The sequence below is a fragment of the Callithrix jacchus genome, chromosome 2 (assembly GCF_049354715.1).
Source record: "Callithrix jacchus isolate 240 chromosome 2, calJac240_pri, whole genome shotgun sequence".
Taxonomy (NCBI): Eukaryota; Metazoa; Chordata; class Mammalia; order Primates; family Cebidae; genus Callithrix; species Callithrix jacchus.
Window position 1 is genome coordinate 126,622,353 of NC_133503.1, and position 16,738 is coordinate 126,639,090.

The 16,738-nt window shown below is 33.0% G+C and overlaps 1 protein-coding gene across 3 annotated transcripts in view; it reads left to right on the forward strand.

The window, feature by feature from the left end:
* Nucleotides 1-16,738, forward strand: part of EDIL3 (EGF like and discoidin domains 3) — a 463,765-nt gene that overhangs the window by 150,057 nt on the left and 296,970 nt on the right. For 2 of the 3 annotated variants that reach the window (XM_035291243.3, XM_035291245.3), the window contains one exon: nt 10,397-10,426. The exons of the other annotated variant lie outside the window; for it this stretch is intronic. In XM_035291243.3, coding sequence (XP_035147134.3) covers nt 10,397-10,426 — 30 coding nt within the window. The remainder of the gene's footprint in view (nt 1-10,396; nt 10,427-16,738) is intronic. 3 annotated transcript variants of the gene reach the window in all.

Below are 16,738 nucleotides of genomic sequence, written 5' to 3' on the forward strand. Positions count from 1 at the left end.
TCATCAGGCATTAGATTAAAGGGCCCACAACCTAGATAACCCGCATGCACAGCTCACAATAGGGTTCCTGCTCCTGTGAGAATCTAATGCTGCTGCTGATTTGAGAGGAGGCAGGCTCAGGCTCATTTCCTGTTGTGCAGCCAGGTTTCTAACAGGCCGGGACCGGCACAGGTTCATGCCCCAAGGGAGTTGGGGACCCCCTATACAGAGCCTCTTTTCATCTCCTTGAACCAAAATATAGTCTTCAATGTTGTTTCCAAAATTATCCCAGAAATAAGACTCTATAACTTCTCTTTATAATATATTATTGAAGCATGTAATCATTATAAAAACAAAAGAACACAAAACTCATCTGAACAACATTTAAGTACTACCTCAGGCTTTTCTTTTGAGGATTAAGTTGTTTAAATTGTACTTTTTTCTACTTCATTTTTATTCTGCCTCCAAGATACATTTATTTTTCGATTTACTAATAATTTTATTTTCAACGGGACTTGGTCTAATAGGTAGTTGATTTGGAAAGGGCTGAATGTGGCTCATTGACTGAAATTGATGCTAATTTTTAATCTAGAATTTCAAACCAGAAATTAGTGATTGGAAGAAACAACTGTAAAGTTTTAAAGCTGGTTTCCAGGAGAAACATGGAAAATTTCATGAGAAGCTACAAAATATTTGTATTCCGTATAAAACTAGGATGGACACTTAGTTTTGGACACGAAGGAAATTGTTTCCATTAGAACAAATGTTTGGTTTTCCTGTCTGTGGACTTTAATCAACTACATGTGAAATATATGCAAACTAGATTCTTTGCTAGAGAGAAAGTGAAAGATTGAAAGTATATCTTTAAGGCCTTTCTTTGTTTCAAAATTTTGCAATTTTTTTCCCGTTGCAAAGATACTTTTAACATTGTTTGCATGCCAGTTATATTCTCCCTTGACTCAACCCGAAGCATGACCTCTTCTGACTAATCTTGCCTTTAGGCAGGAAGAATATTACCAGTCCCCAGTACTCTAGGAATTGGACCATAAGATGTAGCTGAAGGAGGGCAGGAAAGGAAATTAATTCTTCACAACGTTGGATTGCTGGTTGTTATTACTTCTTCCCAATGTTGGATTGCTGGTTGTTATTACTTCTTCCCAATGTTGGAGATTGCTGGTTGTTAACATAGCGGCCTAAACAAGACAGGTAATGTATTTTGTGCTAGTTAGATCACATCTGGAGTACTGTTTCCATTCTTCTTACTATATTTTAAAATACATTATCAAATTTGAGTTTATCAAGAGTGAATCAACAAAAAAATGATGACCAGGGAGCATATACCATAATATGTAAAATTAAGTAGGGATATTTAACTCAATTAAGAAAACAATTATAATAGCTTTCAAATAGTTGAATGACTGGCATGTCAAAGAATGGGCCTCATTAGTCCATTGTTTTCCAGAGGCCAGCCCTGGGAGAGAGATTTTGAGTTCCCTGCCTCTAAAAGTTTTGAATGAGATACTGACTTTTGGTCGGTGGATTGGACCTACTAGAAGGGTAGAAATTAATAGTTTGCATTCAAAAATTGAAAATATTCTAAAAGATAAGAAAAATGTGATGTAGACTCTCCCTGAGTAGACCTGTACCTTTATCGAATTCCATTGCCTTAAAGTTAGACCTGTCTACTTTTTTATCAGTTTAGTTCTTTAAAGACATTCCAATTAAGGAAAAACTTAGCCTAGGGAGACAAGTTTTGCAGATAGGAAAATTACGTTGTCAGTGTCATATGACTAATACCTGAATATGGTTAATTATTTTCCTTTAAAGAAGGTCCTAATGATTCTGAAAAGAAAACATTTAATTTTAGCTCCTATTGTAACAGGAAGAAAAAAAATCCTCTAAAGCAGTCATTAACTCACTGCTACATAAGACAGGAGTGCATTACATTAGCTCTATGTAAGCAAGCAGAAATTGTGCTTTATCTCTTATAATGAGTGTATTTGGGATCAGTTCATACTACATGAAAAGATAATCTCCTTTGACCAAAAAAACACATACGTGTTTCACAGAAATATCACATATCTTCAAGTTAGACCTGCCCACTGTTTTTTTCTTCCCCCTTCATCTTTCAAATTTCAAAATATATTTTAATTAAGCCAAATGTGTGGATCTGTATTTTGGGAATGTATCATTTCCACACCATCATAAAATTTCTGAATTATTTTGAAATATAAGCAATAAAAAGGGAATGATATTTGACTAAAAGACCTCATAGATATTAAAATGGTAAAAAGTCATGTTTGAAATAACTATAACCATGTGAAATATTTGATGGTGATACACACACACACACACACACACACACACACACACACACGCTTGCCAAGATTCTGCCATGAATTTTCTATCTTTAAATTCATCACCATTTGTTTTTAAAAAGTATTGAAATTTTATATTATTTATATCTCAGAAGATACAGAATATTCAGTATTCAACCCTAATCATCGCTACTGGGATGGAGTGATGGGCAGGGAAACCACTAATTGATCTAAGGCTGCATCCACCAGACACATAGATCAGTCATTTGTTTGTCTCTGTGTTTTGTGCTACTTAGACATGGGATGTTGAAAGTTTTACTATATCTCTGCTAATGGCAAATTTATTAAAGTAAGAGAGTAATCTTCACCGGAAGATGGCAGAAACATAATATCATCCAATATATTTACAAAGCATAGTACTTTTTAAAAAATAGGCTATGGCATCAAAGAGGATTTTTTTTTTAAACCTTGCATACAAAAAGCAAATATTTTATATTGTGTTTGGGATTATAAACTTTGTTTATTTAATAAAAGTATTAGGTAATTTATTTTCTTTGTTTCTACCATGATTCAAATGAAATCTTATTATTCATTGAAATCTCATTTATAAAACAGAAATCCTGGAATTCATCTAAGTATTTTCCACTAAAGACTTAGTTAAACAAATTATGCCATATCCATTAAATAAAATATTCAGCATATGTCGTATAAACCTCTTTTTGTTTATTTTATCATAAATGTATATTTAATTATTTTATACACATGTGTATGTATTCTGATGTTAAATGAATTAACTTCAAAGTTCTGCTTGTGGTTAGTTTTTAGTTGGTAATTTAGGTGATTCAGTAATATACTTCTATTTTCTAATGCAAACTTTAACCCATTGTACCAATGGATTTTTTTTGCCAACACTCTTAATCATTAAGTCTTGTCCAGCATTAACATTTTATGTGCAAAGATTCTGTGGTTTTCTTAAGTGGATACTGTCACTGAGATTTGTGCCAGTATTGCTGATCTATTCATCACTTTATAGTTTTTTGTTCTTTTGGTTTCAACAGATTTGCTTTTTAGATTAGCTCATTTGTCCAGACTTACGGAAATGAACTGAGGTTGAAGTGAGTAGTCTCCTACACATAAATAAAGCAGAAATCCATAGAACATAAATGAGCCTGAGAGTATCAGCTTCCTGTTGTCAGGTGCTGTGAAACAAAATAATGTGGATGCTGTGATCATCTGAAATTCATCTATGGTGATCTGGTAACCTCAGCTTCACGGCTTCTCTAGTGACATTAGACTGCATTGTCATTGTAGAATTAATTAGTCCCCCTTGCCTTTATTAAATTTTCAAAAAGATTATGAATTTATTAATTTTATTGAAAATGGATAAATCTGAGAAATCATTTATATTAAGTTTTGATCTGCTTTATCCCTTACAAGTTTCTTCTTTTTATTTGCCCATGAATTTTCTTAGAATAATTTAGATTTAATTTTCAATCCTCATTTACTAAGCTAAAAAAAAGAGGTAAAAACAGTTTAAATTTACTTATGGACTTCATTTTCTCATCTTAAAATTGGACAGCTTTTCAAAAATATTTACTCAGTACCAGTTATATACACTGTGCAAAATTAAAACATTTGCCCTCCAAGAAAGAATAATGTCCAGCTTGGGAAGCAGGGCTGGAAAATATTATGTATCATTCTGTTTAGAACCGGCTTTAGGTTATAGTTTCAAAGGTAGTGGGGGTAGAAGGGAGTATCTGGGGACTGAAATAAATACTAAGGAATTGAAGGTGGTGAGACATGAATTCAGTTGACAAGGATTGCGTGGGTTTGGATAGGGAGGAAGGGCACATTTAATAAACAAAGGATATTTAAGGAAAATGGAATAGATACACAAAGTATTGAATTGTAACTACCTTTGTGATATCAAATCATCTAACTTAAAGATTTTCATGACTTCCTTTAAGTAATAGAATTTGCACTGATTATGTTCCCAAAGCCTCTCTAATAACAGCGGGGATATGAATGGAGGCTACTTGAGCCATATTACTTTCAGCTTCCCAGTACTCTGGCTTACCTTTATAAAATGTGTGTTTTTGTTCAATTTAGTTCTGTTTTTTACTTAGTGGCACAAAATGAACCCAAAGCTTCCATGCATTTTTTGTTGTTGTTTTTCTCATTTACGCCTCTTTCTAAAATGAGAGAATTACAAATGCACTGCCAATTGCTGTTAAGGTGATTCACTGTAAAAATACATTGTGAAACCCATGTAATCTATGTCACAACTAGACATTAAAAGTGCATTTTGTGCTTCTATTTAATCTTTTTAATTAATAAATTATAACTTCATGCTTTCTCAGTTAGTTTAATAATCACAGATTTAATTTTTTATGAGATAATCTAACAGTCTTTAGAGCAACCATTGCCTTTATAACAATTATTTCATTTCCCTCCTACCCCAAGAAAGAAAATCTGATTTCTAGAACTACATATAGTTATAGAATCTATATATAATTATGTATATATTTATATTATGAAACATACACAAAGATATAAGGCTTTCTTTGATGAGTTTAATAATACTACAAAATGAATCAGCTAAGCTTTATTTAATCCAATGGCTATATTAAACATTTGTGCATCTTTTCTTTCAACAAATTCAGTTACTACAGTGTTCCAGACACTGTTTTAAAAACAATGGATGTAATGCTGAGCCAAAAAATGCTACAGCTGCGCCCTCATGAAACTCCTAGTCTAATGGGAGAGACTAATAAAAACACAATATATGTTTACATGCTAACTACATATGTACAAGGTTATGTTTTATGTATTATATAAATACTTCAATAGATGCCATCCTCCAAATTTTGCACAAGATCAAAATGCATGTAAAATGCTGAGCAAATGGAGATGTTTTGATTATCCAAGCATTTTCTATGTCAATACAATGCTGTTCCTCACAGTGACCCAAATACTCTGCCATTCTGAGACTGTAGAATTGACCACATCATATCCTGTCTGAAATATTTGGCCAGGGGAAACTACTCATCTTTGTTATACTTTTCACAGAAAAGAAGTTAGTAATAGCAACCTTTAAGTCTGAAGTCATATTGCAATTGGGCCACTGGCCAAGAACAACAAATAAAGAAAGAATAAAACGAACACCGAATGAACACATATCTCTGTCTCAATACTTCTGTGGATACTTCCAGAGGCAACTCCATATCCTACTTTAATGACTGAGTTTACAAATTTGAAATAATACTTGACCCTTATTTTAGTAATCACACACACACACCCACACACACACACATTTAGAGCCTCCGGGTAGGCATAAATAATCAAGCATGAATATCATGACTGCTATTTTTGCATCACTGAAGTTGAATAAAAACATTCTAAAATATTATGAGAATACAATAGTACATAGTTTTTGTTACTTTGGTTATGGAAATAATTAATGACTAGATAATTATATACTTGCAAGGCATATTTGGTCCATGCCTAACCAAATTTATGATATAGCCAACAAAAGGATCCATACATCACTATGAATTAACATTCACATGTAAAATATATTATAATATACTAAGAAATGTAGTTTTTACATTTCATAATGAGCTTTTCCTATTTGATGGTAAGCCACACTGGATGTAAAATCGTTTTAAATGGATATAATTTCCAAGTTATAAAAGTTTACTTAAAACATGAAAAAAATAAAACAGACAAAAACAGAATATGTAACAATCGTTGAAGCCACACAAAGAGACTAGAATCTATCCAATGAAGAAATTTACGTGTTATAGATAGCATCATGTTTTATCAGAGTAGTATACAGCCCACTGGGCTTGGGGTAGTTGTACTTCACAATTGATACATGTGGAAAAAAAAGAGAAAGAGAGTGGGGAAGAAATGAAGGAAGGGATGTCTGTATGATGCCTTCCTGTTTTCCCAAGCAACACCACACCTCAGAAACATGTTCACTGGTGGAATGTCCTGCAAAAGAGCGCCTAACGTAGAAATCAAGGAATAGGTTTATTGTATCAATGCATGTGGTTCGCTCACGGGAAAAATAAAGCACTGAAATCTCAGCTTCCCACTGAAAGCATAGCCTGAGGCTGTGTGTACTTCTGGTGTCAACTGCCTCAGATAATTAATTTCTTATGCATTCTAATATATTTTTAAAAGGAACAACAAAACTGATTAGGATTGTAGCAGAATATCATTTAGTAGTAAATAACAAAAAGCTCAACTCAAATAATACACAGTAGGTATTTTCCCTAGAACTAGAAATCCAAAGGTAGGTCAGGATTCATGGTTGATATGATGTAGTGGCTCAACAATTATATCGTCAAGAATCTAATATCTTTGTTTTTGGACTATGCCTTTGAGCAGGATCAGCTTTCTTCTAAATCTGGCTCCCATTACGGTTGCAAGTTGCATGTCAATGACTTCTGGGGCCACAGACCTCTGTGTCTACATCTAAAAGGGAGTGAAAGAGGGTTATTTCCAGACACTTTCTCAGAAGAGTGAGGAAGCCTTTTTTTTTTTCCAAGATCCTCCCTTCACCTAAATATGCACAATATCTCCTTACATATCATTGTCCCCAAATGGATTATGTGCCTATACCCAGGCCAGTAACTTTGACCAAGAAATAGGAACAGATTTAGTTGGTTCTGATATGTAGACTTTTTATTAAATCCAAAGGGGATATCATCTTTCCCCAAAGCATTGATATAAGTATCCAATGAAATCTGAAGATGATACAAGAAAACAATGTTGAAAGCTAGTGAAACAACCAGAATATAATTTGCAAAGGGTTTCCTGTAAGCCTACTGATTTACTGCTGGAGTTCTAACAATGGTACCCATAGTTCTTTCCCAGTGAAATCAACTTTGATGGGTTAGAGTCAGAATTCTCAATATTTATTGTTCATGGAGATTACCTACAGAGCTTATTAAAAGTGCAAAACCCTGGACTAAAACCCAATATTCAAATTCGGTAGATAATGGGGCATTTTAACAGAAACGTGGAAAGATTCTGTTATGGATGACAGGAAGATTACACTTTCTTAAATTCTAAACATCTGATGTATTTTCTACTCTCTGCTTTCCTACCATCACTATAATTTCAGTACATTCTTCTAAATGCTGACCAAGTGGAGCAATACAATTATTTGCAAGGTTGCTTATTTTGGGTTTTCTTGGTGCATGTGTTTAAAGTTCCAGAACTAGAAAGAGACTGCATGTGCCATAGACTCAGATTTTTATTTTAATTGCTAATTTTAGGACTTCTGAGAGGAAGAGAGAAGAATCATTTGGGTAGCATGATAGTACTTTCTGTGATACTTGTTTCATGGAAATGTCATTAAAAAGGCAACTAATGGTCACTTCGAGGTTTATTTTTACTCTGGGGCTCTAGTTGCCACCTGTTGATAGTTCATGATGTTTTGTTCAGTAATGCAGTTAGCCTTTGTTACAGAGATAACTAAAGCTGAACTATTACCAACACTAACCCTTGTGTATATGCATTTATGAGTTTGAATAGTATAAATATTGGTTAATGATGTTTACCCATATCAAGGAAGCACTGCTATGTAGATGTTGAATGTAAAGAGAAATCTTTGCAAAGTTGTATATCTGCTGGCTGTAATTCTACTAATTTGTCACAAAGATACTTTTGGGTACTGCAAATTCAAGTGTAGATTGGGACACAGCTTGCCCTATGGGATTTGCTTTTCAAAGGTTCTGATAGCTAGGACTCTCGTTAAATTTGGAATTGTCTTCATTTGTGTACTTGCTAGTTCTTTCCTAAAAGTTCTTACTTATTCCTACATAATGGAAGAGTAAAATCTTAGCAACTTCTAATCTTCCTTCCTTAGACATTACTTCTTCAGGGTGTTTTGTTTAACCAGTCAGGATCTCAGCTGCCCATGACTGTCCTTGGATTGTAAGGGACATGGAAAAGCTTCCAAAAAAGAACTCCATTTCTTTAAGGGATTTCTCTCCTCAGTGTCTATATCAATTTTTCTTTCTTTTCTCCCCCACATTTATGCTTAAGTCCAGCGAACATTATTTAGGAGCATAACCACCCTCACGACCCAATGCTTTAAATAGTACTGACTGCATTTCAATAAACTCTGTCATCTAGTTTTTGTCTTTAAGTAGAAATGGAATCAGCACTGAGAAAATAAGGCATAGTGGAAGGAGTTCGGTTTTAAAGTCACGCTGACATGAGCTCAGATTCAAATTGAACTCAGATCGTTCGGTCGCTCTGAACCTCTGCATTTTCCTTTATCAAATGAAAAGTACTTTCATCTCATTGGTTGCTTTGTGAATTTAGTATAAAGATTTATTTTTCCTTTTGAATCTCTAGACTTTCGTTAACAATGACTCATCTAAGTCAGCACTTCTAAAAGCCCCTATGATATTTTCCAAGAAGGGAATTCCTGGAAGCTACCATTTTTTTTTTTTCTCTTTGAACATGTTATGATATATTTTGGACATGATAAAGCGGCAAACAGCTTTTAAAATATTTATGTTCTCCGCGCTATGCATGCCAACTGTGTTTGCTCTCTCCATTTCTTTATGTGCCAAGGAAGTGAGCCAAACAGTGTGAGAGGAAAATACTGTCAGGACACGAAGTCAGCTTGTCTAGTGTGTACTCTGCGCAGATGTAATCTTAACGGAAAAGAGTGGAGACCACTCCCTGGTTGCACAGTGATACCTTGATTAACGAAGCCGCTGGGAACAAAGTTCCTTTATAAGCAATTCAGCTGAGTAAATTTTTATTTTAAAACTTCATGAATCAAGTGAAATAGTACTGGCTTGTGTCATCTAATTCAACGGTCATATTCTGGGTAAACTGCACTTCCTCACAGAGCAGAAATACTTCACAGACTGTGTGTTGAAGTCTAAAGGTTGAAAATATAACGTAATAGGCAAAAATGTAAAGCTGCTTCAGACAAGCTTTTTTCACTCTTGTAATTGCTGTGCTCTGTCCTCCAAGTACAATGGGCAGTAAGTTATTGCCCTTGGAGTCTTGCTGCTCTCAAACCTTCCTACCTCTTAAAACAGGAATCAACATGATTCACATGTTTATGAGTTACATAATGTTATCTTATATAGCAATACAAAATAGCACATTATAAGATATATCTTATATGATATTGCCTAGTAATACCTCAATCCTAGCTACAGGTTAATGCCATGTAAAGACTCTGACTTAACTGGTTCTATGTGAAGCCCAGAATTTGGGATTCTAATATACTTACAAGGTTCCTAATCCCTACCCAAGGATAAAATTATATTTTTATATTGTGGCCTCCTTTTTTATAATGTCTGTGTATATCTATGTGTGGGCTGCAGAATATGAGTCAGAACCACCTGAAGTCACTCTTTAAATTGTAGGTTCCTGTGTCCTTACCACAGAATCACTACTACTAAATGTTGAAGTGTGTGGTATATGTAAGTGTGTATGTCTTTGTGACACCCACACACACTGTGTGTGTGTGCGTGCGTGTGTGTGTGTGTGAGAGAGAGATAGAGAGAGAGAGGAGAGAGAACTGAAATCTTCATGTTAAAGAAAAGTTCAAAGTGATTATGAGTCACTCTGAAGTTGAATTATTCCTTTCTTATAACTTCTGTCTCATGAAACACAATTTTTGACCATAAGCAATGACTTTTAATTCCTCTTTGCCAAATAGAAAATTGATGGTGGGGTAGCTCTATGTTATATACACTTCATATTTTTCAGCAATAATATTTATAATAATTTATACTCAAATTAACTGAGGTTAATCTTGTTTGCAAAGGAAAAAATTCAGACAATTGAATGTTTTTCTCTAATAAATATTAATAGATATTTTAAAGTATAGGAGCATATATATTCTGATTTAATGCAAATAATCAATCTGTTATTAAATAACAACAAATGTCAAATGTCTACACAAAATTACAAGCCAGAGGCTTATAGTTAGTGTTTGGAAATGTGAAACGTATTTATGCTCAATCTCAATATCTCTCTTTCTCTCTCTCTCCCCACTTCTCCCTCCCTTCACTTTTACCCCACCCCCATTTCCCCTTTTCCTCTTATCATAGCATCAGAAGAAGAAAAACCAACGTCAGCAGGTAAATTTCCTATGTTATAAAGATTATTCTTATTTAATGTCATGCCTTTAATAATAGAGACTCAACCTTTTGAAGAATATTTTTTCAGATTTCAACCAGAAAACTGGCAAAGATTTATTTATTTACTTTTGTATTTGCTGAGCCCACTATCCTGTGCCAGACTAAATGATGTTGGTTAAGAGTTTTGAATAAAAGGAGAAAAGTCTTGAAATGCACTAATACAGAGGAAAATACAATACAAAATAGCCCATCGACATTAAGGAATAAGGAAAATTAGAAGATGAGAACATTGAGAAAAATACAGAAAAATAAGACAATGAGGACAATGATTAAATTAATAATAAAAAGGAGGAAAATGGTAAAATAAACTTTCAGAAATACCTTTCATGAGAGAACACAGGACTGTCACATATATAACTGGCATCAAACATCATATTCACTACGTTTAAGGGTAAAAATTATGTCTGGCTTACTCGTTTTGTTTTAAAAATGTAATTATAACAATTATAATTTAATAACCCTGCAACTTGGTATCATGACTTAGTTTCTTTTCAGCTAATTAGTATTTATCAAATACAGGCCGTGGCCTGAACCATGTGCAATGAAGAATGCAAATGGTAGAGATGGGATGGTATTTTCAACATGGTTCCAGGACAGTGGGACATGTCAAAGAGAAATGCCAGAGAGACTAAAGACCAGACGCAATTATAAGAATAAAATAGGAAGAAAAATTTCACTTGATTAATTAATAAAAGACCAGGCTAACAGACCAACGACATAAGAAAAAAATAGAGTCAAGCCCTGAGATGTAGGCAGTTAGTGGTTGGTCTGAAGAGAAAAGACCTCAGCATTAGTTGGATTCCTTTTAGTAATTGAGGAAAGGAGTTAGGCCTGAGAGACAAGAGCAGGAAAGGGCTCCTGAAATTGATGGTCAGAGTGGTGCTTGCTTATATGGAAGGAGGGAAAGTAGCCCAGTTACTGGGACTCAGATATAACGTAAGGTCAGTTCAATTCATAGATCTAACTTATTTCAAGTAGCCTGGCTTCATGACTTCTAACACCATGCAAAACTGGACAAGGATTTTACCTGTAGGAGTAAGTTCAAAACACCAAAATTTCGAGGAAAGAAAACAAAATAAATATCTTAGACATTTCTTTGATAAATTCCAAGGATATATAAATGTCATGTTGCATGATTCATTATAACTATAACTGCCTTTAAAATTGAATCAGAGAATCAGACAAACTCTCAGTTGATGGTTTATTTTCATAATACTCTTGGGTTGTCTGTAACTTGATTTGAATAGAAACTCCTAACATTTTCTCCCATTCTAGACAGTATTGCACAGCCTGTTTTAGGAGCAACTTAATAATGTGATTCAATAGCAAACTCATCTGTTTTTGAGTTACCTCTGCCTAATTTCTGACTTCTCTTTGTCCTGACTTTGAAGCTTTGCTCTTTATAGTGTTGCACAAGACTGTCTATATTTCTTTCTATTGTGATGTAATTTTTCAATATAGACAACCCATATATTTGGCTCATAATTCAGGCAATACAGAGCATTTGCAGTTAAAAGTAAGGTTGCTATCTCTTTTAACCCTAGTCTCCTAGTTGTCTTCCTGAAAGGCAACCCCTATTAACTGTTTCTTGAGTCCTCTTCCAGAAAAACTCCAGGCCTGTGTTGTCCAATAGGGTAGCCACTAGTCACATGGGCTATTGAACATTCTACTATTCCAAATTGAAATGTAATTTAAGTATAAAATGTACATTGTATTTCTTTTTGATTATTATTTTAACTTTTACTTTAGTTACAGGGGGCACAGGTGCAAGTTGTATTTGCACTCATGCAAAATACATGAGTATATTGCATCTGGGTAGGGAGAATGGTATCCAATAGGTATTTTTTCAACCCACACCCTCTTCCTCCCCTCCATTCTCAGTAGTGTGCAGTGTCTGTTCTTCCCATGTTTATGTCTGCATGTGCTCAATGTTTAGCTCCCACTCATAAGTGAGAATATGTGGTATTTGATTTCTTGATCCAGCATAAATTTTTGAATCATGGCCTCCAGCTCCATCCATGTTGCTGAGAAGAACTTTCATTCTTTTTCGTGACTATACAATTCTGTCATTTGCATTTTCTTTATCCAGTCCACCATTAGCACCTAATTTGATTTCGTGTCTTTGCTATTGTGAATAGTGCAGCAATGAACTTATGAGTGTATGTGTCTTTTTGGCGTAATGACCTATTTTTCTTTGAGTACATACTCAGTAATGAGATTGCTGGATCTTTTGGTAGCTCTGTTTTAAGTTCTTTGGGAAATCTCCGAACTGCCTTCGGTAGTGACTGAACTGGTTTACGTTTCCACCAATAGTAAGTAAGTGTTCTCTTTTCTCCACAACCTTGCCAGCATCTGTTGTTTTTTGGCTTTTTAATAATATTTGTTCTGACTGTGTGAGATGGCATATCATTGTGGTATCTGATTTCCATTTTTCTGTTTAGCAATGCCGAGCATTATTTTCATATGCGGTTGTCTTCTTGCATGTCTTCTTTTGAAAAGTGTCCATGTCCCTTGCCCATTTTTTTACTGGGGGTTGCTTTTGCTTTTTCATTTGTTAAGTTCCTTATAGATTCTGGATGTTAGACTTCTCTGACTAGGACTTCCTCTGTCTGTATTTCTTAACTTTAATTGGATTTTCTCTTTAGGTGTCAATCCTTGACAGCAGCCATTATTTTCTAGCCCAATTCATTTTTGTTTCTCTCTGCTACCCATACCTTACTAAGTCGCCTGCCAAAGCAGTCTTAGTGCCATTGTGAAATTATTGTTTTGTATGAAGAAGATTAATTGTAACACAGTGTAAGCTGTATTTAAGTATAATAGAGCTATTTGTGTACTTTTCTTATTCTAAATCTATGTTCATCACTTCTCTGCTTACTAAGAAGGTCTTTTTGTGAAATGCAACTGAACATCTTTTCTTCAAATACTTATCTTACTCCAGAGCTATCTGCACACCATAGAATTTAAATTATGTTTTAAAAATACTTTCATTTCTAGATATGAGCAGATGTTTTGTTGTGATTTTAGCACAGACTTTTAAAATAGAACAAATGTACTCAAGGAATATTTAGCTACATAATTTCACATGTGGATTATATTAACATTGAGAAAATGTGTCACTTACTAAATCTGACTCTCCTTTTGTGTAAAAATCAAGACAATGGGAACCAAATGTTTTCTTTTTAATTTTATCAAACTGTATAATAAAAAGTGTGTATTAAAACATTTGACAAAATATTATCAAATTTGCAAAAAAATTTCATAAATGATATGAATACAAAAATTGGATTGAGATTTTTGAGTTTATTTTAGTATCTCTTGCCCTTAATTTTTGCAACATTTATTTTCTTAAAGGAATGGGTATTATCCTGTTCACTTATATTTTTCAGTAATATTTATCAAATATATATCTTTAACTTAGAGGTACTATTCATATTTGTTTATTATAGCATTAATATTCTGCATTCACTCTCATCCCCTTTCACCAATGGAATTGATGCAGAATGATATTTTCCAAGCTCAGATAAATTTTTGTGGTTCTCTTTTAATTCATCCCTCTTTCCTGTTATTCCTCCATTTAATTTCAGTTATCAGTGAAATGAAATCTGTTGTTTGCCAGAAAAATGTTATGTTAATTCAGGTTTCACATGTCCCCATATCACGTATTTACCAGGTTCATACTCTTCCAGATTGGACAGTGACTCCTTCAAATATATAAGTTATTTAAATGAAATATTTTAATATTCAAATAGGAGATATGCTACTTCTCAAAGTAAAGTAATAGAATAAATAATAAATAGGTTTATTTTACTGCCAAAAAGTCAAAGGCTCCTGATTCATATTTGTTAATGTATGAATTTTTAATTTTAAAATGGTAATTTTTTGAACAAATCTGTATATGATTTCTCTAAAAATGTAGGATTCTAGTGAATACTACCACTCAGTTATGCTATTTAGCAAATATTTTTAATGTATTGGTATTATATGACAAATCTAGGTTGCTTTAATACCATGGGAACACAAAATTGGATTAATTATAATTCAAGAGTTATGATACTTTCTGTTTGCTTAGAACTATTTTTAAAGTAGATAATAGATGTTTATCTTCAATAACACATGAATGAAAAGATTTAGGAAGACAAACAATAACTGAAAAATTAGGGAGACATTAGGTCACATTTTACTTATGTTAATAGTGCTGCAAAATAATATGGATTTTTATACAATGGAATACAATTGATTTGCCTTTTATTTTGAATTATTGTAAGACTGCATCATTAAAACAGATAAGTGATCCCTCCACTTTGTTCCCATGTAACTCAGATTATATTTAATAAAATAAATTTAAGAATGAAAATATTCTTATACTTCAGAAAATCACATTCTGTCTTTGGTGATCTCTTCATATATACCAACCTTCTTTTATTTGAACTTCTAAATTGCCTTGCAGATAGCAAGTGCCTTTTGTTTGATGGGTAGATTACAAAATTTTTTTCCCATTCTTTTGATTGCCAATTCACTGTAATGATTATTTCTTTTTCTGTACAGAAGCTCTGGAGTTTAATTAGATCCCATTTGTCTATTTTGGCTTTTATTGCCAATGCTTTTGGTGTTTTAGTCATGAAGTCCTTGTCTATGCCTATGTCCTGCATGGTTTTGCCTATGTTTTCTTCTAGGGTTTCTATGCTGTTAGGTCTTATGTTTAAGTCTTTAATCCATCTGGAGTTAATTTTAGTGTAAGGTGGCAGGAAACAGTCTTTTGTAACATCTGAGTTATGAGGGCAGATTCACTTAATGTCTGCTTCTTTAGATACCAGAAGCTTCTTTTTATTTATCCTACATGAATCTTACATTCAGATATTTAAACATCTTGCTTTATTCAGTATAAAAATACATCAATGAACTGTAGAGAAATTTCTTCAAGCTGAGTTGTATTTTAAGATCTAATTACAAACAAATGAGATTCACATTTTTAAAGCAGATACTGTACCTCAAAATAAGTCACCATTAGAAGTGATATATTAAATCAAATTATATTGCTATTGCACAAATAATTTTTGGAAACTTTTTTGGAAACTTCCTTCTGAATCTGTTTATGGGATTCAACATCAATTGTTCTTTTGTAGTCTGAACTGTGATACTGAATTTATCTGACTTTGGTCTAATATGTATGCCTTTAAAAACAAAGATTTGCAAATATTAAGAACATGAGGGGGTATGAAATACAGATAAGTTTATGATTTTGAAATTAACAACATTCATCTGAACATATGATATGCATTTTTGAAAGGCCAAATCAAATAACACCTTGTAATAAAGGTGTCAGTGATTGCTTTCCTTATGTTGCACAAATCCAATATTCATTTAACTTTTATTTAAGTTTCATAATACACATTTCACAAACTGATTATAACAATACTTATTTCTATGTCCTTTGAAAATAATAAGACATATAAATTTAAATATTGACTGCTACAAATAAATTAATCTATAGAAAATATAATTTATTAACTGTAAAGTATAGCAAATAGAGTTTATCCTCACAATTTCCTCCTTGCTTTTATTTGGTCTTATTAGCTATAATTTTAGATTTTTAGAAATACACTCATTCATCACAAGCAAATCATTTACTCATTCCTCAAGGAAATCATTACAGGATTTAAAACAGGCCTGGGCATCGATAATTAGTGACAGGGATCAAAATCAGTTAGAAAATGACACAGTGGAGATCTTGTAGCTATACAATAAGTCAATGGTTAAAATGAATTAAAACCATAACTTACTGTTTTGTTGATATCACCTCAAATACAAAACTTGCATTTTGTTTTTTTAATTACTTTGTCATGTTTTAATACTACAAGTGGAACTGAGTTTGGATTTCTATAAAAGTAGCTATTAATATTAGATTAACTTGTATAATACTGAAAACATTGAAAAAGGAATTTACAGATATATGTAAATGATAAAAATATTTTGTTCTTTTTGTATAAATGTAAGGTACACAATACATACATAGTAAAATGATTTACTATACATACATAGTAAAATGATTACTACTATTACTATAGTAGATACAAATGTATGTATCTATCACCTCTGGTTATGTTCCTGTGTGTTGGAAGAGCACTGACAATCTACTCTCTCAGAAAATTTGTATTATGTAGTACAATATTATTGCTATAATACTTGTACTGTACGGTAGATCTCTAGGCTTATTTATCCTACATAATAACTTTGTACTGTTTGACTTACATT